A 25,919-nucleotide genomic window follows, 5' to 3' on the forward strand; every position below is an offset into this window, starting at 1 on the left:
CCCTTTTATTCAACAAAAGAGATTTCAGTAAATGGATATTTGGATATCAATAAATTTCTGCCAATTAAACTGTTTCAGAAACAATGCAGTGCTTCACAGATGACGCCACTTAGCAACAAAAACTTTAAGAATCTTTTATTTGCCAGTTTTCCCAACGTCAAGGTTTATTTCAAAAAATATAAATAAAAATGGAGAAAAATGAAATTTCAGCTGCCTTTCTACATTTTGCTTGCACGCTCCTCGTAAGGTATCAGGGGGGGTTACACTGAACCCCAGAGAAAATTGCTTTGATCTTTTTCATCGAATATCTCAGTTTTATAAAAGAAAGGTCAATTACAGCCCAAACGTGATGGCAAACATACAACTTTTGTTATTATTCTATCCTTCGCTTTTCGTTTTCTGTTTTCCCATAAAAATAAAACCACGCTTATGTCCGGCCTTTGTACAGGTGTTGTATACAGTGTGTGCAGAATAAAGTAACGATTTTTTCGCTTCCTCTGTTTTAGAGATTTTATCAGTGACTCTCGTCATCCGTCTGCTTGACATTGTATTTTAAGAATTTTCAAGACAATTATCGTATTGATCACAACTGGAAAACGAAGAAGAAACTGAAATTTTTCGCATTTAGAATAATTAAGCGCTTATTGAAAATTCTGGCGAAAAAAAAGGGGGGAGCTTATCAGAAGGAAGGCGCTTAATCGAGGGGGTGCTTATTGAGAAATAGTCAACCTATACTGATTCCAATTTAGTTAAAGCTTTAAAAAGTTTACATTAAGTGGAAATAAAAACCGGTTTTCCTTGTATCCCTGCGTTTTAAGAAAGCAAGGGAAGGGGGAGGGCTTGTTTGATATCATGGCGGGGGGGGGGGGTGGGCACTTCTTTGGGGGAGAGGGCGCTTATTAGAGCGCGGGCAAAAACCTTTGCATGACGGAGCAGGACATGCTACATGACTGTAGATCTATTGGTTCCCAGTTTCCTCTCCCAGAAAATTGGTAAAGGTGGAAACGAGTGCACGTAACTCGTAAAAACTTGTCTATTATGATGTTTTCTCTTGATGCTGATCTTATTTGTTTAACCCACAGAGATGTCTCGATCACTGCTGGTTGTTGTAACCATATTTACCCAACTAATCTCCCACGATGGATTTTTCGTGGTATCTCTTGCCTCTAAGACCTGTTCTGCGAAAACTGAAGATTGCAATTTGGCGGAAGTAGATGCTGCACATCCAAAACTTTTTATGCTGGATGGTGTTGAGGTGAAATGAAGATTTGAGTTTTGATCTAGAAAAGATGTAGCTACATAAACATAAACAATTGAAAAAATATATATTTGCCTTATCCATGGATTTGATTTTTAAGGAAGGAATGAGAAATATCACGTATATTTACCTCTCTATCAGTAAGATACCAAGATATTTATTTCGAGGCGGAGGAGTACTTCTTATCTTACCTGTATAGGTGTATGCCACGAAGAGGGTTTATATCAATTGGGAGATACTTCTTAGTTTAACAGTAACTCATCAGAGCTGAAATTATGAAAAGATTTATTACAGACAGTACAGAGGTTCCCAACAGAAGCATATTTGTCAACTTCTGAAACTAGCTAGTTTTGGAATAATTTAGTCAGAACACGATATTTTTCTTCTTTCCTCTCTTTCTGAATTTGTAAAAGGTGGGACATGTTCAGGAGGTAAAATTGGTGGAAGGCAGAGTACACCAGTTAATTACTAAAAGCCTTAAACCTCTTCTTTTTGGTAAGTAATGATCACAAGATCACAATTTTATCACTAACCATTAAGCAATGATTTGTAACTAATGTACCAGTAAGACATTAAGGTTCAAAATGTGCCTGTTGGTGTGGCTAGGTTAAACCAAACCAATCACAATGGAATGTCTGACAGGCTCTATCAAATCCAGTCAAAATATTAGGATTTGCATTTGAAGTCACTGTAATAAAGTCTTAATTTAAGACTTTGTTATTATACCATAGTTTAACTACGTCTCTGTATTTTTCTGTGAATCATCATCTTGCAACCCTACAGGCAATTTAGGTTTGTTTGATCCTCAATGCTAATCCCCAACCTTGTGCCTTAATAATTTCTCTTTAGGTGTACCCTTTTGATATCATTATTGTTGTTTGCCTTTAGAAATACCAGAATTTCTAAGCGATGAGGAATGTGAACACATAATCAAACTTGCTGGCAAAAAAGGCCTTTTTGAAAGCACTACCTTACCTGATCATGAAGATCATTCTGGTGAGAATTAAAAGTGAAGGACTATTCAGATCTCTAATATGTGGATATAGCTTTTTTAACTCTGGTGTGGCTGGAGACAATCTGACCACTTCATTAGCTTACAAGAGAAGACTTCTCTTCACCCAAATCAATCAGCTCTAGTAAGGTCCATTCTAGGGTCAAGGGTGTATATACCAATTTATCTCACTCCTTCTAGCTATGCATTATGAAGATGACTGGGAAAATGTCAGCTTGTTGCTTTTGAAAAATCATAGAATGACTCCATCCCAGGAATAAACCTTAGAGCCCTTTCAATAAATTGAAACCAGTTTATACTCTTGTGTAATGGGAAGAACTATCAGTTCTACCATTCTTTTTTGGACTAATCTTTGGCTATATCCAAGACTTGCAATAAACAATTCAATACAAGGAACTCATTTGTCAATTGTAATTTTACTCCTTAGTTACAGTTTTAAGACCAGATTATCTGATAAGCGGCCTCTTTACTAACCTTTTAGCTTATAGTGATGAGGAAAAGAATGAAAATTGTAAGGATTTACTTTCCAATGACAGAGATAGTGATGGCAAGATCTCCACAGTTGAGGTAAGTCAAAATCAGAGCTCATATACCTCTTTCACCTCTTAGATCTCAAATCTTATTTTCATAAATGATAACAGTACTCTTAATTCCTCTGTTGACTAGTTTTTAGAAACTGGTGTAATATCATAATAATCTACATTTCTTTATTCATTTGTGCATTGTGATAAGTTCTCATTACCTGCCTGGTGAAAATTGATACTATTTTAAAATTATGTGAAGTCATATTTTGATTGGCCAATGGGTGGATCACAATTGAATTATTATCATTATTATTATTATTATTTATTGAATTATTACTGAAATGGTACCTAAATAGATTTGTACTGAAATTTTGGTTAATATGGATAAATAGATTGACACTTGTTAACAAGAAACATGGTCTCACTTTTTAGTTTTCCACCTTCATAAAACAGGAGTTTTCAATGTCAGTAAGTGATGCCGATGTGGACATGATGTAAGTTCATGTGTTCAGTTCCTCTTTAACTATTATTTTACTGCTGTGGGCTTTTACACACAAATTGAGTGCCTAGAACAGGCCAAGTCATCCCTAAATGAAAGTCCTAATTTTTGAAATTTTTTTTTTAATCAGGTTGCAAAAAATAAACTTTGATAGAGACAGTGATGGTAAGCTAAGTTCACATGCTTATATTTTGGTTTGGTCATTATTGTACTAATTAAACAAACAAATACATCGTCAAGTGGCTCTGAGGTGCTCAAGTTGGTCACAATCAAATTTCCAGGAAGCCTTTAAAGGTTTCTTTTATTTGTAACTGTGAGAAAATGCACTGTATAGAATACATTACATTACACAGTATCATATATATTATGAAGATCAAGCTTGGACACACTGATGACTTAAGTATGCTATCCATTGATCTGTTATGATGATGAATGGCCATTATGTCAAGGCTTGGCAGGTCTTCCAGAGTGCATCCTGTGGCTGTTCAAAGTCAGGCAAGATCAGATACATATTATAATTCTTTGTTTTTTGGAATTATTTATTAAGCCATGGTTGAGCTGTTGTGTCAAGGTCTCAGGCAAAATGACCCACACAGGTTTCACTTTGCAGCTAGGAGAAATATGCCTCTCCCTGCCTAGGGGTATTAGTGGTTACCAGAAAACTTACAGTGGGGGGAGGGGGGATAACCAGCAATGGTTTGACGAGCCAACTAGGAGAAGTAGCAATGCTCCTATTAATGCTTTGGAAACTGGAAACTTCAATGGGTGAGTAAGTCAGTCTCATATGCAGGCTTTATCTTTCAAGGTTTGATCAGTGAAAAAGAATGCCTCAAGGGCAATCATGTGGCATTTGACAAATACATGACATACCTGGAAGACAATCATCCACGAGAAAGGACAAGACTCAGTAAGCAGACTTGGCTGAGAGTAACAGGCAGCACTGATCTAGTGTTAAGGGACTTGCAAAGAAGGCAGGAAAAGTGTTCTACCATTCACTATGTTAAAAACTATTTCTTGTCTTAACTTTAAGGAATAATCTTTTTTTAATGGAATCCACCTTCATGGAAATTTAAAAATTCAAAAAGTGAAAACTAATTTACCTTTCTCCTTTTGCAGAGTGATACAGTTGACAAAACTGCCACAATTTTTTATTGAAAACAGCGAAGACTTACAGGTAAAATATGTACTCTTTGTTAATATAATGGTTTGAAGTTGATTGAAGGTCTGCTGTTAGTTGGTCAATAGTTGGTCAATGGTTGGCCAATATTCCACCCATGGTTGGCTGACTATCAACTAAGAGTTGACCAATGTCTTAATATCCTGTCATTCAGCTGATGCCACTACAAGGGAAACACTAACTAATGACTGAATATCAGTGGTTATGTAGTGACAATTGATAAACTTTTAACTGAAATAATTATCAATATTGATGCATTGCTTGATTTATCAATCAGCTATCAAATTATTGATTGAATATCAATGGTTATGTAGTGACAATTCACAGACTTTCAACTGATACATTGATGGATATTGATGCATTTATTGATTGATTTATCAACTTATTCTTTGACCAAGGTTACTTATGCCCAACATCTGTAAAATGACAATTTTGCAAATTATGCATCAGGCCTGTGCCAAGCTTATTAATGAAGGCTTGTTTACTCTTTTGATCAGGTTGTCCAGTATGGTGTTCACGGTCATTATCATGCACATTATGACTCTACAAATGAATGGAATGGTGAGGCTTCACGATGCTGTTTTGGGAATTACTCTGATAATTGCAGCCTGTGTAGGTTAGTAAGTCTATGTTATGAATAGCCTCCAATCAGTCTTATATTTTCAGATAGCTTGATTTTTTATTTACCTCATGGTTGAGCACTGTAAGACCTCTTGCTTAATTTGAAAAGCTTTTCAAATAAGTAGCATTGTTTTTTACTTTGTGCAGAGACTATTTCAAATTTACCTTTTTTGAAATTTTAATTGAATATATGTGTCATGAACGTCTATACACGTCAATCACTGTGTGTTACGTTACAGATACTAAGTAATCAATTGCTTATTGTACACTTCAGTCTTGTTGACAATAAACCTTCATTCTGATCAAATGTCAGTGAAATATCTTTGAAACTGGTGCCGAGACCCGGGTCAACCGTATGGCCTGCCACCCAGAGTAGCAGTAGCCACATGTGCATTTCATCAGACCTTTTTTCTTTCTGCCTCAGGTTTATGACAGTGCTCTATTACCTTAATGATGTAAAACGTGGTGGAGAAACAGCCTTTCCAGTTGCTGATGAGAAAAATATCAACCAAACGGTATGAGAAGCGTTCAAAGCAATTGAGGTGAAAGGTGAATTCACTCATTTAAGTAGTGCTTCGGAATTCCCTTCCAGCTTGCCAGCTAATGATACCTTGAAAAATGACTACATGAACAGTGGTACAAGAAACAATTTTGAACGGAAAAATAATTATAATTGAAAGAAGGATCACTTCAGATACGGAAATGACTAAAGTGTTTTTTGAAAATTAAGTCCTCCTCCCCTCATGACCGCCCCCCAATACCGGTACATTACTCTAATCAACATGGTTCTCAAACCAAGTGGGTGTTGTCATGGGAGCCACTTGAAGTAGTAACCAGCTGTGCCATGCAAAGTCCGTTTTTTTCTTAGGCAACTCGACGTGAATGAAAGAGGTTAGCGAGTGAGCAAAAGTTGCGTGAAAATTGAGGGCAGGAAGAACGAACGAGCATACGCCCAAATTTAGCGCGTTTTATCTACAACCCATTATACCTACTTGATTTTTCTTACTGCCATGGTAATGTCATACTTATTCCTTGAAACTATGTATAGGAAATTGAAAAGGAAAACCGGACAAATTTAAGCATCCACTGCTATGACGCTAATGTGGTTGTACGTCCTGCAAGAGGCAAAGCTGTTATGTGGTACAATCACATGATCAGTAACGTGACTGGTTTGCTTGGAACACACGACGTACGCTCTTTACACGGAGGGTGTGATGTCCTGGAAGGTTCCAAGTGGATTGCAAACAACTGGATAAATGCACCATTTGAATGGAAAGAAGTCAGCTGATGGCGCTGATTAGAATTTATCTCCATTTTCGTTTGAAATTCAACGCCAAATTCAACGCCAAATGAAGTCTCTCTCGATCTTGATGTAGAGAGTATATATACTTTTGCGATAAAAGTTGATATTTTGCACACATCTCAGTGTTGTTTTCTGGTTGTTATGAGCCCCATAACGTCGTCCTCTAAAAGAAATTCTGGAATGTGAGTAACTGACTAAAGTGGGTTAATGGACTTTAATATACAATTTGGATTGGTCAATGATTTCATATATTTTTTGAAACTGTGTTTCCGCATTAACCTAGTATTGCATAATCTTTCCTAATTTGGTATTTAAACTATTATTTTTTTCCCCTGTTACATATTTTAGTGCAGAACAGCAGAACACTTAGGGACGTGTCCGAGTCCGTGATTCACCAGTATATTAGTACACTTTTTTTTTGCTCTGATTAAGGCCTTGAAATCTTCATAGTACATTCGGTGATGAAATTCTCTCCTGATTCTACGTCCATAGTTTACCTCGTCCTATCCAACTGCACTAGGTAGTGTTCAAATAACGCGTGAATCGATTACAAATATAAGTCGTTATTAGGACAGTTGGTTATCACTAGTAATTTTGTACTGTAAAAAAACCTCTTCAGGCAGTCGCCTGAGCGTGCTACACTTGTCAATCTGCTTCGCTTTTTCAGGCTTACAAGAAATGCTCAGAAAATTAAGCCTTTGGATAATAAATAACTTATCACACGTTTTGGTGTGTAGTATTGTTGCTTATTTTACTCGTTCAGTGTTTGTAATTTTACTCACTCTACGGCCTCGTCCAAATAAAGCAAAACTTTGTAAAAAATACTCAGTAATACTACACACCAAAACATCTATTAAGATATGTTATGTAACCTCAAGGAACAAGTCGAGCTTTAGTAAGTAAAATTATCTTCCTTTTTCACAACATCCCTTTACCGAATTTTCATGGATACGAACCATCCTCCGGGAGAGGACAATCTAAATATAAACCCGTTTCAGAAAACACCTTGTGGCAGTGACACAGTTACTATTAAATTAAATGAATTTAAGAAAGTGCTAGTAATGTTATGTCTGCGATGGGATACTTTATAGAAACTAACACAACCACACTCCTTCTGGTAGAATATCCGCTGTTCACAACTGAGCCCTACGTAAAAAAAGCGGAAGTGATCAGAGACATTGATGCAAAGAGATTCTTTCGTGTCTTTCATGTAGGGAGAAATAGAGTCTTATGAATTATTGGTAAGTACATGATAGTGTGGAGAACTTCAAAATATGTTGATTCAATCTTTTTTTGTCGCAAATTAGAGGCAAGAGCAATGTTACGCTTTGAATTGGTATCAGTACGTCGCTGTCGGCATTACAGTTTATCACTAATACAGCGGAAGTAAATGCTTTTAAAATGTGAAAAAAGGTTTTTTTAATTTCATGGTGAGGTTCTTGCTTTATCCTACTTCGTCCCTCTTCCGCCTCAGCTACATATGGGAAACTTTTGTGCTCTAGAATTGATAACATGCTGGCGGGTAGACTGCTAAGATGTATCTTTTGGTCTGATTCTGCTAAAACAGTCAACAAAACTTGTAGGAAAATTGTCTAGAAATATTTATGTTTGATTTCATCTTGCTTTGCATAGTTTGATGTGAAGATTTTCTCTCTAGGAAGATTACTTTTGAAGAATAAGTCTGCATAATGGACTCCACTGAGGGGAAATATTCGAGCGAGGAAGTCAATACCGAAGAACTGATTAAAGTAGTCAAGACAATGTTGCTTCAGTCTATATCGCTGGACAACTCGGAAGGTTTCACCATGGCTGTAGAAGCTTTAGAAGAACTCAAGATTGATTTCAATTGGAGTGCCTTTTCCAAATCCCTGGTGCATGGCCGTGGTGAGTGGAATACTCCGCTCACTCTGAGTTCAAAGCTGGGTCGGGTATCCATGGTGAGCGCTTTACTTCAAAAAGGAGCTAATCCCAACTTATGCTCTGATTCCGGAGTTGGGAAATCGACTCAGCGGACGCCTGTCCATGAGGCGAGTAAATCCGGGTATCTTCAAGTTGTCGACTGTCTGCTGACGTATGGGTGTGACGTCAACGTACCTGACGCACGTGGTTGGACACCAATTCACGATGCAATTTGTCATGACAGGATTGAAATTGTTTTCAAGTTACTTGAAAATGGTGCAGATCCAGGAAAAAGCTTTTTCGTAGCTTCTTCAAATTTGAAGAATCTTGATCTCATTGGAAGGGGATCTCTTATGTTTTCTACCAAGCCTTATACAATAGAGTCATCAATGCCCGCGTCCTTTGAGTGGAATTGTCTATCGTTTGCTGCTAATTGCCACCAGCCTCGGGTAGTGGCGAAGCTAATACACGAATATTTACATGATGCTGTCAAACACCAAAGTTCATCTGGTAGAACTGCTCTTCACGAGGCTGTCAACTTACCAGAAGGTTTGAATCTCGATAAGGAAGCTGTTGTTCGAAATCGGCACGAAACTATGAAAATCTTACTGAATGCAGGTGTCGATCCAAATTTGCCAGATCACTTGGGAAAAAACGCTCTTCATCTCTTCTTAGACCATGTTAATTTATATTAAAATATTCCGAGATCGTTCCAGAAACAATCCTCTTACTGCACGAATATGGCATTCGTCTAGACATGTCGGACCACACGGGAAGGACTGTCCTTCACCAAGCCGCTGCCTTTGGCCTGGTAGAGGCAGTGCAGATTATTCTTAACCTTGGTGCTGATCTTCACGGCGTAGACAACGATGGAAACACGCCAGCACATGTCGCAGCTAACCACGGTAATTTTGAAGTACTAAGCAGCCTGATGAATCACTTTTCACATGCGGAGCTTTTCAACCTTCACGGAAATACGGTGTTACATTGCGCGATAATGCCAAAAGCCGACGAGGATGCTCTGATACGGGTCGCGCAGACTGTGATAAGCGAGAAGGGCTCTTATAAAACGCGGGTTAACGCTGATGGAGCATCAGAATATGACCTGGCTGTAAAGTTTCAGTTCAACGCACTGGCCCGCTTCCTTTTTGACCACCGTGATGATGCTATGGTTGCCAGTTCTGATGGCCTGTCGGATACTACAGAAGTCCGACATGAACGAGGTGCAGGTAATGAAAGCAGTAGCCTTGAAATGAGGACCGAAGAGAGCACTATGGCTAGTGAAGGTGTCAGAGATCGCAATGGGCAATTTACTTTAGGTAATGAAAATGATTTTGATGAGAACTGTGAGGACTCTGAAATACCTGAATTGAGAATAGACGCCGACACAGACGTCAGCGAGTATTTAATGAATCTTTGTTACGAATATCGCGTTAGAGGCTTTCACTTGGAAGGTGAGGGAATGTGCCACGAGAGATGCAAAATTGCTAAACAGACCGTGGATTTTGTAGAAGAACTTTTGAAACTGGTTTCTGAGGAAGATAGGAAGTTCAACAGTAAAATTTTAAGCACCGGAAGTGCTTTTGAAGGCTACAGAATCGGTAAGCCCGACGAATTCGATTACATGTGTGAATTAGAATCCTTGACGGATGAAAAATGTGAAATTCTTCCGACTGAAGATCCTGGGTTTGTTCGTGTCCGAGTTAAAGAGGATTACAGAGAAGAATGGAGGATGTTTCTATCTGAAGAAGGATTTCTTGACGCCTCAAAAATCAAATATTTCCTGGCGGAAAAGTTGTACGTGAAGTCTGGTTCGAAAGCCTTTGCTCGAAAACGATGGAATTTGAGCTTTAACACGACAAGCTATGATTCTTGCGTGCTATGTCAACCAGTCATAGCTACGAGCAAAGCTGGTTTGAAGATGACTTTGTTTTGGCGTGGTAATGTCTATAAATTCATGCCTATCGATATTGACATCACACCAGCAATGCACATTCCCGGGTGGCCAAAGTCAGCTAAAGTACCCCCATCCCACGTCCTGAGCAGCTGTGACGAAGTGGGGTATCATATTGTTCCCAAGTCAGAAGGAGGAGATTCTTTGTTGTGGAGATTGTCCTTTTCCGTTGCCGAACTGCAGATTCTACAAAACACAACTCCAATCCAAGCAGCCTGTTATACAGCTCTGAAAATAATCAAAGGACAGACGTCATTCAGAGGTGTACGCTCGCAATTTTTCGCTCATTTTGGCTTCCTTCACACTTACGTTCTCAAGATGAAGTTCTTTGAAGAACTAGAGCGCTACCAGGACCAAGAGATGTGGCAAGAAGGCAAGCTAGTTGAGCGGATCTGCTCCGTGTTAGAATCTACGGCACGTCTTCTAAGCCAGAAACGGCCTTCCCAAGTGGAATCCTACTTCTTGCCAGGACACAGAGTCCTTCGACAGGCGGACAAACACTTCGGAAATTTCGTGGCAGCATCTATCAAAACGACCCTTCGGAAGGTAATACGAATGTTGCGCAAGGAACAAGAAGCGCTGGCTGAAAACTCACCGGACGGCACTAGCTTCACAATGCGGTTTGACCCGGATTCAGGTTCAGAATCAGACAGTGAAAGTGGTGCAATTCTTAACGATCCAGGTACAGTGGCCAATAACATTGCTGCTTCGCTACTGTCATCTATATGCGAGGGTAAATAAATTATACTTCAGGAGCTCTAAGTAGATTCATTAGTAGCCATTTCATAGGACTCTGGAATGATAATTGTATCAACAGTATAACTTACTCTTCCCAAAAATATTTGAACAATTAGAACCTAAATTTTAATCCACTGAAGGGAAATTTTTTGATACGTAACTCTGAAAGACTTCTATTAAAATGACCAAAAGAACAGAAAGCTTAAATAAAACATTATATTTGCGTAAAAACTTCATTACAATAATTACAACAAATGGTTCCTTTGCCTCTCTCTATCTCCAACACACTTAAGACTTTTCTTTCCTTGTAGCAGTTACTTGGTACATTTTCTAGAAATTTCTCGAAACAAATTTGTTTCAAGAGTTGTAAAAGCTGATAACAACAAAAACAAACAAACAAACAAAAAAAACGAAGAAACTTGTGAAGTTAACAGCGTTTCAAGTCTTCCCAATTTAGCGCAGATTGTTGTATCTGCGGCGTTAGATGACGTTTTCAAACTCGTTAATGAAATGAATACCTAAAATTTCTTTTATGTTCCATTGCCAAACAGCTCCAACAGAAAGTTTTGAAAACAAAAATTTATGCCATATTTAATGTGCAAGAGAAAACAAGTGATGTTAAAATAAATTGAGAGGGATAAAATATTTCTCACTGTTTTTACTACTTTTGAGCTCAGGTTATTGTTTTTCTTATCAAATCCCCACAAAAGTCATGTGTGACAAATCGTGAGGTTATGATCATGATTTATTTACTGAGGTATATGTAGCTGGATACTGACCAAGAATTGTGTAATTATCAAGCTATCTTAACCAAATAAGCTTGGTAAATAAAGGAATAATCAGATGGCATTCATAAACTAAACTGAAAATTTGCCAAATGAATTCACAAAACCAGAAGTCTTTAATCTGTAGTAGTTTTCTTTGTTTGACTGTCTTGAGAAATACACTTGGACTCTCTTGACTGCTAAACTGGCAGAAAACTTTTTTCCAATGACACAATAAGTTGCCTTGAACTTGCACATTTCGGTGTGTAAACCATGTAAATCTTATATATTTCTGATGTGAGATCAAAGTGGGCAATCCCAAGCAGAAAAACTTGCCCTCAAAGGCAGCTTAAAAGAACACAGGATATGCTCCATGTCTCCTACTCTCAGAGCCAATTGTCTAATAAATATTATCCATGTACACTTAATGATCAGCTGTCTATCACTCAAAAATCTCCCTGCTTATTTAGACTTAATGTGATTGTGAGAAAACAGGAGTTGATCGCAGTGCAAGAAGAAACTCTCAGTACTCTCAAGAATTTTCTTCATATCTACAAAGGTTGGTCTTGTTTTGTTCCAGACATGCAAAGTTCCAAAGGAATCAACAAAACCCAAAATATTTTAAAGCTAAGGACTTTTCTGTAAAGACTATCTGCTTGAAGAGGGTCCTTCTCTTGGTGACTCAGGATCAACCTGCATTCCTTGGTGTTCATCTGCTGGTGATGTACCACTTGATGTGATGGTTAACAAATCACTAAAGTCCATTCCTGTTCCTTCTTTTTCCTAGACAGGAAACCAGGCTTAGTTTTACAAATATATTAATAATAAAGAAACTGCTTTGATAACAATAATATCATGATATAATTATAGTAATAATAATAATTTAATAATAGTAAAAATAATATTTATAACAATCATCATCATTGCTATTGTCTAAATCATCATCCCCAGTATTACATAATTATGAAAATTTAGTTGACATTCACATTTTATCCAATTCACTTTCAAGATCTCATCAATAATTGTCTGCGATATAATTCTCATGATATTGGTTTGGAGAATTTGCTCTAATAACACCCTAATTACTATCTTTCTTTATTCTCATTATTTGTCTCCAGTACTGACATTATTAAGAGAAGTTATGTCTTGGTCACACATTAGAGTTAACAGGTTAAGCACTTACATCAGATATCTTAGATTAATTCATACACTACTTGCTTTTTTCCTTGATCAATCTTTCCCATGTGCGAAATTATTTGAAGGAGTTCTTCTGCAAAAAGTGCCCCTTTACTATCAGAATGACATGTAGAGACGGAATGGTAAAAAACGAGACATACAAAACACTCACAGATCTATATTCCAAAAACATTTCTTTGAAGGTCATGAAGTCTGTAAAGCTCATCAGCATCTCTAAAATATCTCCTCCGATTTGATCATGACGGCTTCTGCAAGTGGATCAAAAAGAAAGCCAATTGTACTTCAAGAGCTTGTGAGATGAAAGGGTCCTCTTTATGTTCTCACTTGCTAATGGGAAAAAGCAGCATGACTGCATTTCTTTTTTTAGGAGTATGTCTGCTTGTGTCTTCTTATTAAAGTAAATCTTTCTTCCAGTCAATGAAGATTGCTGTGGGTGTGCACTTAAATCATTCTCAGTCTGGTGACTTACTCTAAAGACTTTGAAAATTCTTCCATGGAGAAACCCGATATTCTTTTTTTAAGCTCCTCTTCAATGTAATTTTCCACAAGAGCAACCTTAAGTACAAACAAGAAAACAAAAATGAAAAAATTATATAATAATAATTATGGTAATGTGTACAATGAGAAAAAATACCATAAGACAAACCATTTTATTTTTATGGAGGGGAAGGGCAGGGGAGGGTGTGTTTCTGGAATAGAACAAAACTCAAAACAAAACCAGATCAAAAACACAGATGAAGCACCATATTTCTAAAAGAGATAATGTGATCCCTCTGCCAGAATGAAAAGGCAAGTTATATGCAACATCAAAATAGTATTTAATTAAGACAAAAGTCTCTCTATTTATTACGTCACCTCAGTTATGACTTACTGCAAATAGCTTTCCTTTAGCTGAGGGTCAAGACCTGGGCTATAATACTCACATATTCCTGGAATATATCCATATATATAAGCTTGTTCTCTTCTTCATCTGTAAAGTGTTGGTAATACTTTTCTTTGAAGTCATGCTGCATTGACTGAAATTTTTCTTCTGCAAAAGAAAAAAAAACCTATAAGAAATTAGGGCTGTATCCAATTCATCCAAATATCCACACATATCCACCTATTATCCAACAGAACTTACCCATGATTATGTCTTCTATGTGACCAACAGTTGTATCAAATTTTTTATCAGACCGACTGGACCTGGAATTGAAAATAAAACATTGCAAGAAACAATTGGTTTGGTCCATTATAATTGGCAATAAAATCTCTTATTGGAGAGTCTGTGATTCTAGAGTTTTGATAAAAAAGTGAAATAAATTATAATTTAACTGTGGATGAGTGGTGATTAAAATCTTCAATGTAAACTACATAGGAAGTCCAAAAGGAGAGTTCACACTTGCATAGGAGTGAACCTGTGCCTGCCTGATACCAGGCTAATGTGATCATATTCTGGGTTGGCAATAATACTGATTTGTAAAATTTTTGCCTCACAAAGGAAAAAGGAAAAAAAAAAACCAAAAACGGTATCTAAAAGATAAACCTCTATCACAGTACATTTTGCTAACACTTGTCTGCTGGATAGCGACTTATCCTTTGGATAGTTTACTGACAAGCATACTGGAGTGAAATAAAAGAAATGATGGACCACTAATTTCTTAAGCCCTGGTTTAATCAAAAAACATTGTCAAGACTTCAAGTTAGCCGCCAAATAGTGTCTATTACTAAATTCTGGTTGCTAACAGTCAATTTTCGGTTGCATTGGCAACCAGTTGGTCGTAATTTTGAACCCTGATACTCAATGTGTTAGAGACAGTGTAACCAAAGTGTGAAGTCCCCAATATTCTTAAAAACTATGTCGATTTCGTTATAAAATAAGCGAAAACAAAACCCAAGACGGCCCAAGGTACTGAAACAGACAAATAAAGGAATATAATGGAGTTCACTGTATGGGCGGTTGGCCACACAAGGAATTGTTGCCATTGGACTTCCGCATATGTAAGATTATACTTGAACTAATTACATACAATAACATTCATTTCCAAATTAAATGTTTACATTCCAGTGATAGAACAAAGCGCATCTTCAATTTTATGTCACAAATTCTTAGAGCAGTTTTTACTTTACACTTCACTTTGCTAGGAATCATGGTTTTGATCGCTGAACGGATATCGATAAAGAATGTAAGCGACCTCCGGATTATCTTCTGTAACCAAGATCTGGCGATTATAAATTTGAAATTCGTTGCTTCCTTCTGAGATACAAACCTTGTACTTTTACGTTCGAATTGTTCAATATCATTCAAAAACATACTAATTGGGATCAGTCAAACTCTTGGAAGAAGTCTCTAGTAAACTGGCGATATGAAATACTGAAGCTATAAACGACTATCGATCACTAAAAATCAATGTAAAAGCATATAACAAATTATTACCTTCCAGTTACCAAATCTTCGTCTAAATCAAGCTGCTTAAAACCTAAACAAGAAGAAAAACAATTTACAACTGACGAAAACACATCAGAAACAAAGCAACGTTATTTCAAACCTTACCCGCCATATTGGAAAACAACAGTCACCATGGTGCAAACCGCTGACAGTAAGATATGCTATTAGGGTCAACACTCAACATGTCAAACATAATGAAAATTTCTTAAACCAAAAAATCCTTTTGACAGATCGCTTTCTTTATCTCTACAAATAAATATTGGGTAATTTGTAATTGACACAGATTATTATGATAAGAATTCTAATAGAGTTATTGGAGGGAAAATAAAAAGTCGGGCTACGATTGAATATATCTTACACAACGTTATTCTTGTAGGGCAGCAGCTGGGGGTCCCAACCTCTCTCGACCTTCCTCCTCTCACGCGAAAATGGCGGCTGTCGCTTCCGAAACTGAACAAATGGTTGATGAGACTAACGCAGAAATTTCAGCGCCAGAGAAACCTACAGATGAGAAACTTATAGAAGAAGAACAAAAAGATGGAGGTACGTTATCTGGGGGACATATTTTCCCCACATGTAGACACAATGCACAAATTTTCGTATTTGGCGCAAACTTTAATTTGACCTAACACGTGGTTTATGCCCCAGCATTTCAGTATGTGTGATTTTGTGAAGTATTTAAATAATCGGTTGGTTTCTGTTTTAAGGGATCTATTGAATTCTCAAAGATTTTAGAGAGACATCTAAATGCATGCCATAAACTCGCTTGGAACTTCTCAAAACCTGCCGATCATGATTAAGCCTAATTTTCGCTCTTGCTAATAATGATTATGTTCGCTGCTAAAATGCTCAATGCTCAGATTTACCACGTATTAATAATATTCACCGCTTTGAAAATGGAAAATAGCTTGTTTTACCATTTTATTTGACTAATGCATCAACTCAAACATCTAACTGTTATTAATATATTATATTGACGCTGACAATGACATTTGACATAACTAAAATAATGTTTGACGTTTAGTACTTTTCAAGTGATACGGTATGCAAGAATTCGAAGTGTTTTCCAGCTTTCAAACTGGTTCAGCAAGTACATGTATGGCAGGTTATGGATTGTCCATTAGGAACCAAAGAATACCGTATTTATTTAGTTGTGCCCACCTTGAATAAGTGCCCACAATGTACTTTGTAGACAGGAAAAGTTGATAAGTGTTCATGGAGTAAGAGCCTGCCTTGTAGCCAGAAAAAGGTAATAAGTGCCCACCTCAAATAAGCACCTACCTTGTTGTAAAAAAAAAAAGCTTCTGTGGCTCAATTGTAGATTGAAATGTACATTATGTATGTATATGCATTATATTTTGTGTCTTTCTATATGGTTGTATATGGCTTGTTTGGCATATTTTGGTCAATGAGTACTTTATTAAATGAGACAATTTTGACATACATTAAAAAAAGTGGCAAAAATTGTTTCAGGTGATAGACAAAATTATCTTCTATTCCCTTTTGAAACTGACAGAGAAGAAGATATGGAATCAAAACTCACTTGATGCTGCATTCTCTGCAGCTCTTCAATTTGGACCATGGGAGTTGTTTGGCTTAACCCTTTGAACTCTAAGAGTGACCAGCATCTAGTTTCTCCTAACAATTATACCACTGAATCATTCATTTGAGGTCATGAGAAAAACAGGAATGATCACCAACTAAAGAAGCCCTTGATTGTTAAACAAATTCTCCTTGTTAGCACCTTAGGAAAGGTATCAATAACAGTATGGAGAATCTGCATACTGATGTTAGGGTGTAAAGGGTTAAGAGTGAACTGAGGCTAATGAGTTGGCTCACTTTGCAGTTGCTTAAATGACCCTGTTTCCTGCAATGTAAGCCCTCTTGATTAATGTCCGGTAACAGGCCTGGTTTGGTTTATGTGAGGATTTTCAATCTATTTTCTTGTGATAAACAAGATCTTGGTTTCTGAGCTAAGATTTCAGCTCATTTATATTCATATAAAATTAATTCAGCTTAGTAACAGATACACAATGTATAACTGAACAACAGTGTTCTTAAAAGATTGTTTTTAATGCTGTTTCTGTGGTGCTAACAACTATGTTATCCTCTCCTGTGGCGGTGAAATGAGATTTTGGAAGCAGAGCTAATCCAGTTGAGCAGGCCTGTATCAAGCCATTACTCTATGATGGGTTTTGATTCAGAATTATATCTAACTATACATATTATTCATAGAAAAAACAGGAGATGTTCAAAATGAACCAGATGACAAGGCTAAAGAAGAGGAAACGGAAAAAGAACCAGAAAAGGTAAAATTTGGATTAAAAGTGATGTTGAGAGTATCACTCTGAGGTTCTGTAATAAGCAAGCCTGTAGAGTTGTTCACTCATAATTCTTTCTAGGATTTGACTTTTTCCCAACTCAGTATAGACTGTAATGGCACGAAATACTTTGGTGTAGGCGTAGTATTCATGTGCCATCATGAAACTTCACAAATACTGTACATGTAATATATCGTATTTGACCAGTGAGTTAGATAATCATTAAGGTATTGATATTCACAGGTTAGCTACAACTAAGATTGCTGGAAGAATTTAGACGTTGATACAGGCCATTTTTTCCAGACTTCTTTTCCAACAGTGAACCTGTAAAGATAAATTGACACAATATACTGCAGGGCATGAAATTGTGCCTAATACAGGCTCCAATGCGACTAAATTTTTCCCTTTGGCGACCAAATCCTGAAAATTAGTCACCAAATTGGCGACTAGAATGTTTCATCATAACCTTACCAAGAGATATCATGAATTAAAAAGATTTGCAAAGATAAATCCGCGGCAAACTTCCTCGTTAAGTTTGTTTCCAAAATGCAGCATGTGCATCTCGATCGATAACTAGACGCCATCTTGAATTTAGGTAAGCTTGAGAGTTGTATATCATCCCTCCTAGTGTCCACTTTGTAGCACGTTAAAGATCTTTCCCCTAACTTAATTTTGGAGGGTCTCTCTAGAAAGCTGACAGCGTAAAAAAAGGTTTTGTTTGTCTTTGAAAATGGCGACCAACTTTTTTTGAATTGGCTACCACTTGGAAGAATTTACGAGCAAAGTGGCTATCAGAAAAAAAAGTTAATTTCATGCCCTGTACTGTATTACTATCCCTGTGATCTATTGACAAAACTGTTTTAGAGATTGCAAAGGGCTATAGAAATTTTGCTATGATTGTGGGGAGTGAGAATGTAATTCATTGAAGATGCTCCATCCCAGACTACAAGTGTTCCCTTCTTTTCAGGGAAGTCTGCTGTGTAAGTCCAAAAAACTAAATTTAGAAAAAATTGATGTTAGCGTGCAGTGGGGAGTAGCACAGGAGCTTTGCTAAAAAAGTAGGGACTAGGGACTAAGCCCAAGAGTTTGAATTTTGTGTTACATTGCTGGAAATTTGTGAACAAGTGGTTATGCATGTAAACGCTTGTCAACCCTTCAGATCATTAATGGGTGATTTCCCACAGGAATGTTTATTGCAGTTTGCCAAAAAGGAGGGAGTGCTTGCTGTCATCTTTCAATTCTCCTCCCCCACCATGTTCTTTATCTTTCGCATAACTTACAGTTTTAAATTTCATGTGGTATTTCAGGGTTTAAATGGAGAAGAAAAAGCAGCTGACAGTTCAGAAGGTTTAGCTGACAAGGTAGCAAAACACTACAATGAACTTCCATCAGCAGGAAAAGAAATTCGTAAAGAAAGTCCTATATATTACCTAAGGAACTTTAACAACTGGGTGAAGAGTATAATCATCAATGAATGCTTGGAAAAAATCAAGAGGTAAATGTGCCATTGCAATCTTAATGGTTGAATTGTTGTGGGTGAATGGTTGGAAAGATGTCAGCTGGACAAAGTATTTGTAAGTTGTGTTGACTTCTAAGGCAAGCCACTTAACCCTTCAAATTCCATGAGTGACCAGGACAGATTTTTTCCTTACAATATCAGTGTAATATCAAGCAGCAAAGTGATGACAATAGGGAAAAATATCAATCATTAGTTGATCCAATACCAAATTATATGAAAAAACATCATAAGAATTGTGTGGCAGACAGTAAGGAGAATTACAAATGAGATCTTAGGAGTGAAAGAATTAACTCTCACAGAGACTCACTACACAATGTAGGAATAGAACAAGCACCAGAAACAAGAAAAAATGAATTGGGAATAGGATGAAGTGCACTGCTTGATGCTGCTGAATTTGGGATGGTCTACAGTTGTTCATTCACAGTTTACTTTTAATTCTTAAGACAGGAGTGCTAGAGGCAGAAATGAACAGCAAATATGTGGAGGGACTTGATGGAACTTAATTATTTTATTGAACTTGCTACTGTTGTTAATGTTCTGACAGAGTCAATTCAAAGGAGGTGGCTGTGCTGGACCTTTGTTGTGGAAAAGGTGGAGATCTTCTTAAATGGCAGAGGGGAAGAATAAAGACACTTGTATGTGCAGGTCTGTTTTAGTAGAATTCTCCAGGTTTGATAAGTGTTTAAAAAAAAACGTAACTGAAATAATTTTGGAAGTTGTTGATTGTACATACATGGAGAGATTCTTTATTTACTAACCATATGTCAATGTGGAATTCAGGTAGTTGGTTTATTTTAGAGGGTGGAAAAGGAGGAGGGGATAATTAGAGAAAGGGCAAAAAGAGATTCTGTGATTCAAATGGAGGTCACTAGTGGGAAGCAAGTGTAGCCAAGTTTGTTCTATCTCTGCACCAGTGAAGTAATTATCCCTTTGACCTGTAAGAGTGACCAGCACCTAATTTCTCCTTTCAGTATCACCGCTGAATCGTAGGATATGTGTAAAGAACAGTATGGGGAATATGCAAACTAATGTTAGAGGCTCAAGGGTTAATTGATCAATTGAAATGTGTTTTCCTAGATATTGCTCAAGTCTCTGTGGAACAGTGTGAGGAGCGATACAAAGAGCTAAAAAAGACGCACGAGACTCGACGTTATAGGGATCCTCTCTTTACACCTGAATTTATCACAGCTGATTGTAGTAAGGTAATGAAGATGAACTAAATTTTTTCCTTTATTTAACAATAGTTAGATCAGGGAGCTTTTCTCGCAGTTTCTGTGGCTTTACGGTTACAGTAGCTTACTGACTTCCAGAGGTTCTGATTTTAGCTCTAGCTTGGTCATTGAGCCCAGTGTTCTCCCTTATTTTAAGCACAACAGATAAAGAAATTTTCAAATTGTAGAGCAATCCTTTTACCTGTTTGATTTTCAAGAATCAAGTTTTCAAGTGATTTTAGGCAGTAATAATAGGTACTACAAGTGGTGAATTTTAGCAATTACCAACTGGAAAGGAGAACACTGTGTTCTGTGTTTTGTGTTCCTTGGGTGAGACATGTTACTCTCCCAGGTCCCACTCCATACTGTAGTATAAATGAGTATCGGTGGACTGTCTAGGAAACCTATTGAAAACAATTTTTTCAATTTTTTTTGGGGGGAGGGGGAGGGGGGGGGAGGGAGGGGGTGTGGTACAGAAACCTGACAGGAACCTTAATAAGCTGGATAAAATATGGCTTGGTTTGTGTTCTGACTTAACCTTACAGAAACAAAACTTTTCACTAACTTGAAGTGACCCTCTTTTACTTTGTACATCATAAGAGTAAAGGAATCAAGTGTCCTATCTCCTGTTCTAACCTTTAAATTCCCATTAAGTTTTTTTCATCATTTTCCCTCTTGTTAATTTTTCCAATGTTACCCCTGTTATCACAATTTTCTGGTTCTGCCACATATATGTTTTTAGTAATCTGTGCTCTTTTTTGTAGGAACGACTTCAAGATCTTTACCAAGACAAGAATATCGAGTTTGACTTGACAAGCTGCCAATTTTCATTTCATTATTCATTTGAGACTTATGAGCAAGCAGACATGATGCTAAAGAATGCTTGTGAGAAACTTAAAGTCGGAGGTTTTTTCATTGGGACAACACCCAATGGATATGAGTTGGTGTAGGTGTCTGATGATAACAATCATCTTTTATAAGTAGTATTTTTCTTTAAACGATTAGCTGATTATACACAAATTTTGATTGGTTCCCGGAAACAGGACAGAAACATAAATGACATCACTATCTGCAACATTTTGCTTTGTTATCATTTCAAAGAAATAGATTCCATGTTACCATGGATTCATACATTGGTAGATCAAAGGAGATTTCAAAGGGTGATAAAAACATTAGTGATAGTCTGGGCTGTACCTTGTGTGCCCCTTTTTTGTTCTTACTGTATTTTGATTTCATCTGCGATCTAAAAATGTGCATGGCAAAATGGAAACTAATGGATGTGTGATCTGAAGGTGAATAGGAGTCAGAATATAGGTGGCCCACCCCAGATGATGCCTAAACTGCACTCAATGGTATTACTTCCTTTTTTTGTTTCAGTCGTCGATTAGAGAAATCAGAAGGTCTTTCCTTTGGAAATGATGTTTATAGAGTTACTTTTGAGAAGAAAGGTGACTATCCTCTATATGGCTGCAAGTATGATTTCCATCTTGAAGGAGTGGTTGATTGCCCTGAGTTCTTGGTATACTTCCCTCTGCTTGAAAAGTATGTAAACATTTGTAGATACTAATTTTGACATTATCAACAAGTTTAAAAATCCATAAAATCCATCTTAAGGATAAAACTTGAAACATGTGATGACAAGAAAGTCCAAAGCTTGATTAACTGCCCAAGTTTTTAAAGGACAAACACTTGTGCAAGATTACCTGGGTTCTGTAGGTTTTGTAGCTATGATACATGTTTTGTAGATCTCTGTCCCCTTTAGATCCTTTTCAGTCTTTTTAGATGGTAACTGGTAATTTTAAGATGTAAGTGGTATGCAATGATTTGAATACAGGTTGCTTGTAGTGGCTGTTTTAGTTTTGTGAATCCTTTGCACTGTAGCATCAATATGCATATTCTCCATACTGTTCTCTATACATTTCCAATGGTGCTGTCAAGAAGAATTTGTTTAGCAATCAAAAGATTTTTCAGTTGGTGATCATTATTTTCTTTTATTATTGTGATGTTAATTTTTGATTCAGGGGTGATATTGTAAGAAACAATTGTATACTAGTTACCCCTAGGGATCAAAGGGTTAATTGTTTTCGCTGCTGCATCTCTTGTTCCAGAATGGCAGAAAAGTATAATATGAAGCTAATGTACACAAAGACATTCCATGATTTTTTCCGGGAGAAAACCAAGGAATCCACCTCTCTCCTGTACAAAATGAAAGCGCTTGAGGTATGTGTGTATTTGGATGTATTAGAAGTGTTTTTTGTGTCAGGATATTCGTGTATGATGTAAAGAGACATTTTCAGCCAAAGATGAACATTAACATGAACATTAGTTTTAAACACTGAAAAATTTAGTTGACTTAAAAGTGTTTGCTGATACCATGAGGATTATGAGTACCAATCAGAAAGCTAAATTTTCATTCTAGAGTTCTGCAGCTTTCCAAACCGCCTAGATGTAGGGAAAGGCTGTAAACTGCCATATGCTGCTTAGAATGATTAAAGGGATCAATCTCCCTTTTCCTTCAACTAAATTATTCTTGTTTTCTTGTCACCATACTCCCACCAATAGGTTAGCTCCATTTTCTGCATATAAGCACACACATCAGCACAGTCGATAATACCAAATTATCCTGTTATACTCTTCAACTGATGCTTAACTTAACTCAACCCATTCATGCATAAATATAAATATTATTTTTCTGTTTGCTTCTTTGATTAAGACATACCCACCACGTTTAGAAAATGAGAGCTTGGTTTCAAGTGCTGAGGATGCATACACACATGCAAAAGACTTTTTAGAAGGAATTCAGCTGAATCAAGATAAATCTTCCTCAACCAGCAAGTACAGAGACCACAGGGAAAAGAACTTAAAACATGTGGTAAGTTGAAGAATAACTTTCTTGTTTTTCTTGTTGTTGTTGTGGTTTTTATTATTATTCTTAATACTATTATTACTATTGCAGTAAACTAGTATCATGAAATATTATGTTGCTGCCCCTTTTTGTTTTGTTTTGGAAACAAGCTTTCCTTTTTTATCACCTGATGAAGAATGTGGGCTATATTTTGTATAAAACTGGTCAAAACGCAATTTCAGTTATCGATGTTTGTTAAGAAATGTTATTCACTCTCTAAGGTGCTTTTGGAGATTGCATTTATTATGATTTGATTTTAAAATTTTAATGACATTTCTCTTTTTATAATTACAATCTAAAATAGAAGCAAGGGTAAAAGTTAACTTCATGTAATATATTATACAGTCTGTGAAAGGTTTGCACGTCTCTGTATTATTATACACATGTATGCATGACTCTGGAATGTCTCTAGGAATGCCAAATGATTCATGCCCTCATCTGCTTTTCTAGAATGTTAGTAATGTTAGAAACTTTGACTGCTTTAGTTCTTTGGAGTAAAAGGCCGAAATAGGGTAATTTTTTTTCAATTTTCATTGTCAGTTTTAAATATTTATGTTGTCATAATTTGTATCATTCACAGGGAACCATGTCAAAGTTTGAATGGGAAGCTGTTGGTAAGTTTTAAACTCCGGAGAGTATGTTTTTCATGAAATAATAATATTAATAATACTATCTAAGCTTGTTGCCAGTGTGGTATTCTCTTAGCTGTTTGCTGTTGTTTGCTTTAGGAATGTACTTGGCATTTGTGTTTGTGAAAATTGATCCAGAAGCAGAGCAAAAGAAGGCAGAAGAAGCAGAGAGAAGGGCAAAGGAAAGAGCAGAGCGTGAAAAGGAGAGAGAAGAGAGAGCCAAAGCTGAACAGGAAAGAGCTGAAAAAGCTAAAGCTGAGGAAGATAAGGAAGAACAGGCTGAAGAAAAACCAGAAGAAAAAGCAGAGGAAATGGAAGCAGAGCCCAAAGTTGAATCAAGGAAGAGGAAACATGAGGAAGAGCCAGCAGAAGGTGATGGTGATGATGGTGAACCCGTAGCAAAGAAACAAGAAACTGTTGAGGAAACATCTGGTTAAATATGTTGACTCTAAAATTATGCAGTGATTTAAAAAGACTCTCATTTTGAAGAACTGTAACTATGGGTGAGGCAAGGAATGGAACATTTTCCTTTCCCCCAGAACTAGGACTTTTTTTCCAATTGTAAAAAAAAAAAGAGATACATTCCTTGGCATAGAAAAATAGATTGCATTTTTAGCTTGATAGGTTCATCCAAAATAGCTTTGTCTCTTTCTGTGTGCAAAGTAATACTTAGGTAACATTTCCACTCCCAAAATCTGAAAGTTAATTTTCCTAACTGAGCGGTATAGTATGCGGACTGGTTGTGATCTGATTTTCTACTTGAATTAATATCTTTTTCTGTACAAACACAACATGGACTAGAGGTGCAAGGTGAAAAAAGTAGGTCACATCCTTATTCTCTTCTGAAACCCTCATCTGGTGTGGTTATTATCCACAGACCACAATGTATCATTGATATTTGAGAATGAAACAGACTATGTGCAGTCCAATTTGTATGCACCTTTTAAAAGTTTATTTTAGAACTTTAAAAGTTATATGATACACAGTTGATTACACTCTTGTTACCCAACTGTGCCTTTATTTAATGTGTATGCTTGTGAATAGCTCTCTTGTTCGTTACCTCATGTTATCATTGAGAAATGTTGTGTAACAGGCTACAAAAAATAAGGTTATTAGAGCAATTTACAATCAATTGTCAACAGTAATGCATGATTAACGCACAATTTGAAAGTTTCAGTCAGAAGTGGTTGGAAGTGGGAGTCAGCCATCCATGTTTAAATATCAGGGAATTTCCTTGTTCTTCTTTGGAAGTCTTGATAGGCAGTTGATGGAAGTGAGACTCTATGTTTTAAACTTCAGATGAGTATGAAGAAGAAACTGGTATTCTTTTACTGAGAAGATACATTTACACCAAAAATGCTTTGCAATCAAATTGGTTTTGGGTAGCGCTTGGAAAGTTGCAATATATTTATTAGTTAGTGGTGGAGTGACATATGTTCTTCAGAATTAGGGGGAGGGATGAAGGGAAGAAAATTGTATATCTTTTTCTTTTTTTTTTTTTAAGAGGAATTTGAGGGCATCCCCTTGGTCTGTTCTTTAGCTCAATCGAAAGGACCCTTCCAAACCTTACATTTGCTACATTTTTACTTTGTGCATGTAACATTATAAACTAGTCATAGATTTTCTTGTGATGTACTATTGTTAATACTTAAACTTTGATTGATTAAAAAGAAAGCTATTTTAGTTCAGGTGTTTTGGATGTAGGAATAAGTGATTCAGGTGTAGTTCAAAGTGTGTGAACTGATCTCGTTTTGAAAAGATCAGCCTGGAAAATACGTTCGTAACGCCTTACTGCCTAACCCCTCCCATATTTCCACGGATCAACCGAGAAAAATAATAGTAAGTTACCCACCCCTCCCCTCTTGCCTTCTCTATCACCTATTCAGATATTGAAGCTTTCATCATAGGGTTTGTAATTATAATCATTATCAGCTATTTGTCTTCTTTTTACTGGTTTTAC

At 36.7% G+C, this 25,919-nt stretch overlaps 3 protein-coding genes and 1 pseudogene across 3 annotated transcripts; 3 read left to right on the forward strand and 1 right to left on the reverse strand.

Moving 5' to 3' along the window:
• The first annotated feature begins 991 nt into the window (after positions 1 to 991).
• LOC131782034 (transmembrane prolyl 4-hydroxylase) lies at positions 992 to 6,509 on the forward strand. The gene is made up of 11 exons (XM_059098743.2): positions 992 to 1,255; positions 1,672 to 1,753; positions 2,147 to 2,254; positions 2,752 to 2,837; positions 3,227 to 3,288; positions 3,424 to 3,458; positions 4,099 to 4,264; positions 4,410 to 4,467; positions 4,968 to 5,086; positions 5,516 to 5,606; positions 6,140 to 6,509. The coding sequence occupies exons 1-11, from the start codon at positions 1,085 to 1,087 to the stop codon at positions 6,377 to 6,379; spliced, it is 1,218 nt and encodes a 405-aa protein (XP_058954726.2). The 5' UTR covers positions 992 to 1,084; the 3' UTR covers positions 6,380 to 6,509.
• On the forward strand, positions 6,450 to 11,427 carry LOC131782051 (uncharacterized; annotated as a pseudogene).
• Positions 11,188 to 15,500, reverse strand: LOC131782053 (ADP-ribosylation factor-like protein 2-binding protein). The gene is made up of 7 exons (XM_059098763.2): positions 15,480 to 15,500; positions 15,363 to 15,405; positions 14,070 to 14,131; positions 13,870 to 13,976; positions 13,416 to 13,501; positions 13,098 to 13,194; positions 11,188 to 12,532 (listed from the first exon to the last, which is right to left on the reverse strand). Exons 1-7 carry the CDS (start codon positions 15,484 to 15,486, stop codon positions 12,398 to 12,400), a joined length of 537 nt encoding a protein of 178 aa, XP_058954746.1. The 5' UTR covers positions 15,487 to 15,500; the 3' UTR covers positions 11,188 to 12,397.
• A 270-nt stretch (positions 15,501 to 15,770) lies between these two features.
• Positions 15,771 to 25,642, forward strand: LOC131782052 (mRNA cap guanine-N7 methyltransferase-like). The gene is made up of 11 exons (XM_059098762.2): positions 15,771 to 15,917; positions 17,610 to 17,683; positions 19,003 to 19,190; positions 19,759 to 19,859; positions 20,292 to 20,416; positions 21,190 to 21,371; positions 21,803 to 21,967; positions 22,534 to 22,645; positions 23,139 to 23,297; positions 23,911 to 23,944; positions 24,059 to 25,642. Exons 1-11 carry the CDS (start codon positions 15,803 to 15,805, stop codon positions 24,394 to 24,396), a joined length of 1,593 nt encoding a protein of 530 aa, XP_058954745.1. The 5' UTR covers positions 15,771 to 15,802; the 3' UTR covers positions 24,397 to 25,642.
• Positions 25,643 to 25,919: the final 277 nt, after the last annotated feature.

The sequence above is a fragment of the Pocillopora verrucosa genome, chromosome 3 (assembly GCF_036669915.1).
Source record: "Pocillopora verrucosa isolate sample1 chromosome 3, ASM3666991v2, whole genome shotgun sequence".
Classification (NCBI taxonomy): Eukaryota; Metazoa; Cnidaria; class Anthozoa; order Scleractinia; family Pocilloporidae; genus Pocillopora; species Pocillopora verrucosa.

Bases quoted from the DNA above. Each gene is read 5' to 3' on its own strand.
- LOC131782034 (XM_059098743.2), top strand. From the start codon at position 1,085: ATGTCTCGATCACTGCTGGTTGTTGTAACCATATTTACCCAACTAATC. The intron at 1,256-1,671 runs GTGAAATGAAGA...AATTTGTAAAAG, and splicing joins TTATGCTGGATGGTGTTGAG to GTGGGACATGTTCAGGAGGT. The intron at 3,289-3,423 runs GTAAGTTCATGT...TTTTTTAATCAG, and splicing joins GATGCCGATGTGGACATGAT to GTTGCAAAAAATAAACTTTG.
- LOC131782053 (XM_059098763.2), bottom strand. The intron at 13,502-13,869 runs GTGAGTATTATA...TTTGTACTTAAG, and splicing joins TGGATATATTCCAGGAATAT to GTTGCTCTTGTGGAAAATTA. The intron at 13,195-13,415 runs GTAAGTCACCAG...ATCCACTTGCAG, and splicing joins GAATTTTCAAAGTCTTTAGA to AAGCCGTCATGATCAAATCG.
- LOC131782052 (XM_059098762.2), top strand. From the start codon at position 15,803: ATGGCGGCTGTCGCTTCCGAAACTGAACAAATGGTTGATGAGACTAAC. The intron at 15,918-17,609 runs GTACGTTATCTG...TATTATTCATAG, and splicing joins AGAAGAACAAAAAGATGGAG to AAAAAACAGGAGATGTTCAA. The intron at 17,684-19,002 runs GTAAAATTTGGA...GTGGTATTTCAG, and splicing joins CGGAAAAAGAACCAGAAAAG to GGTTTAAATGGAGAAGAAAA.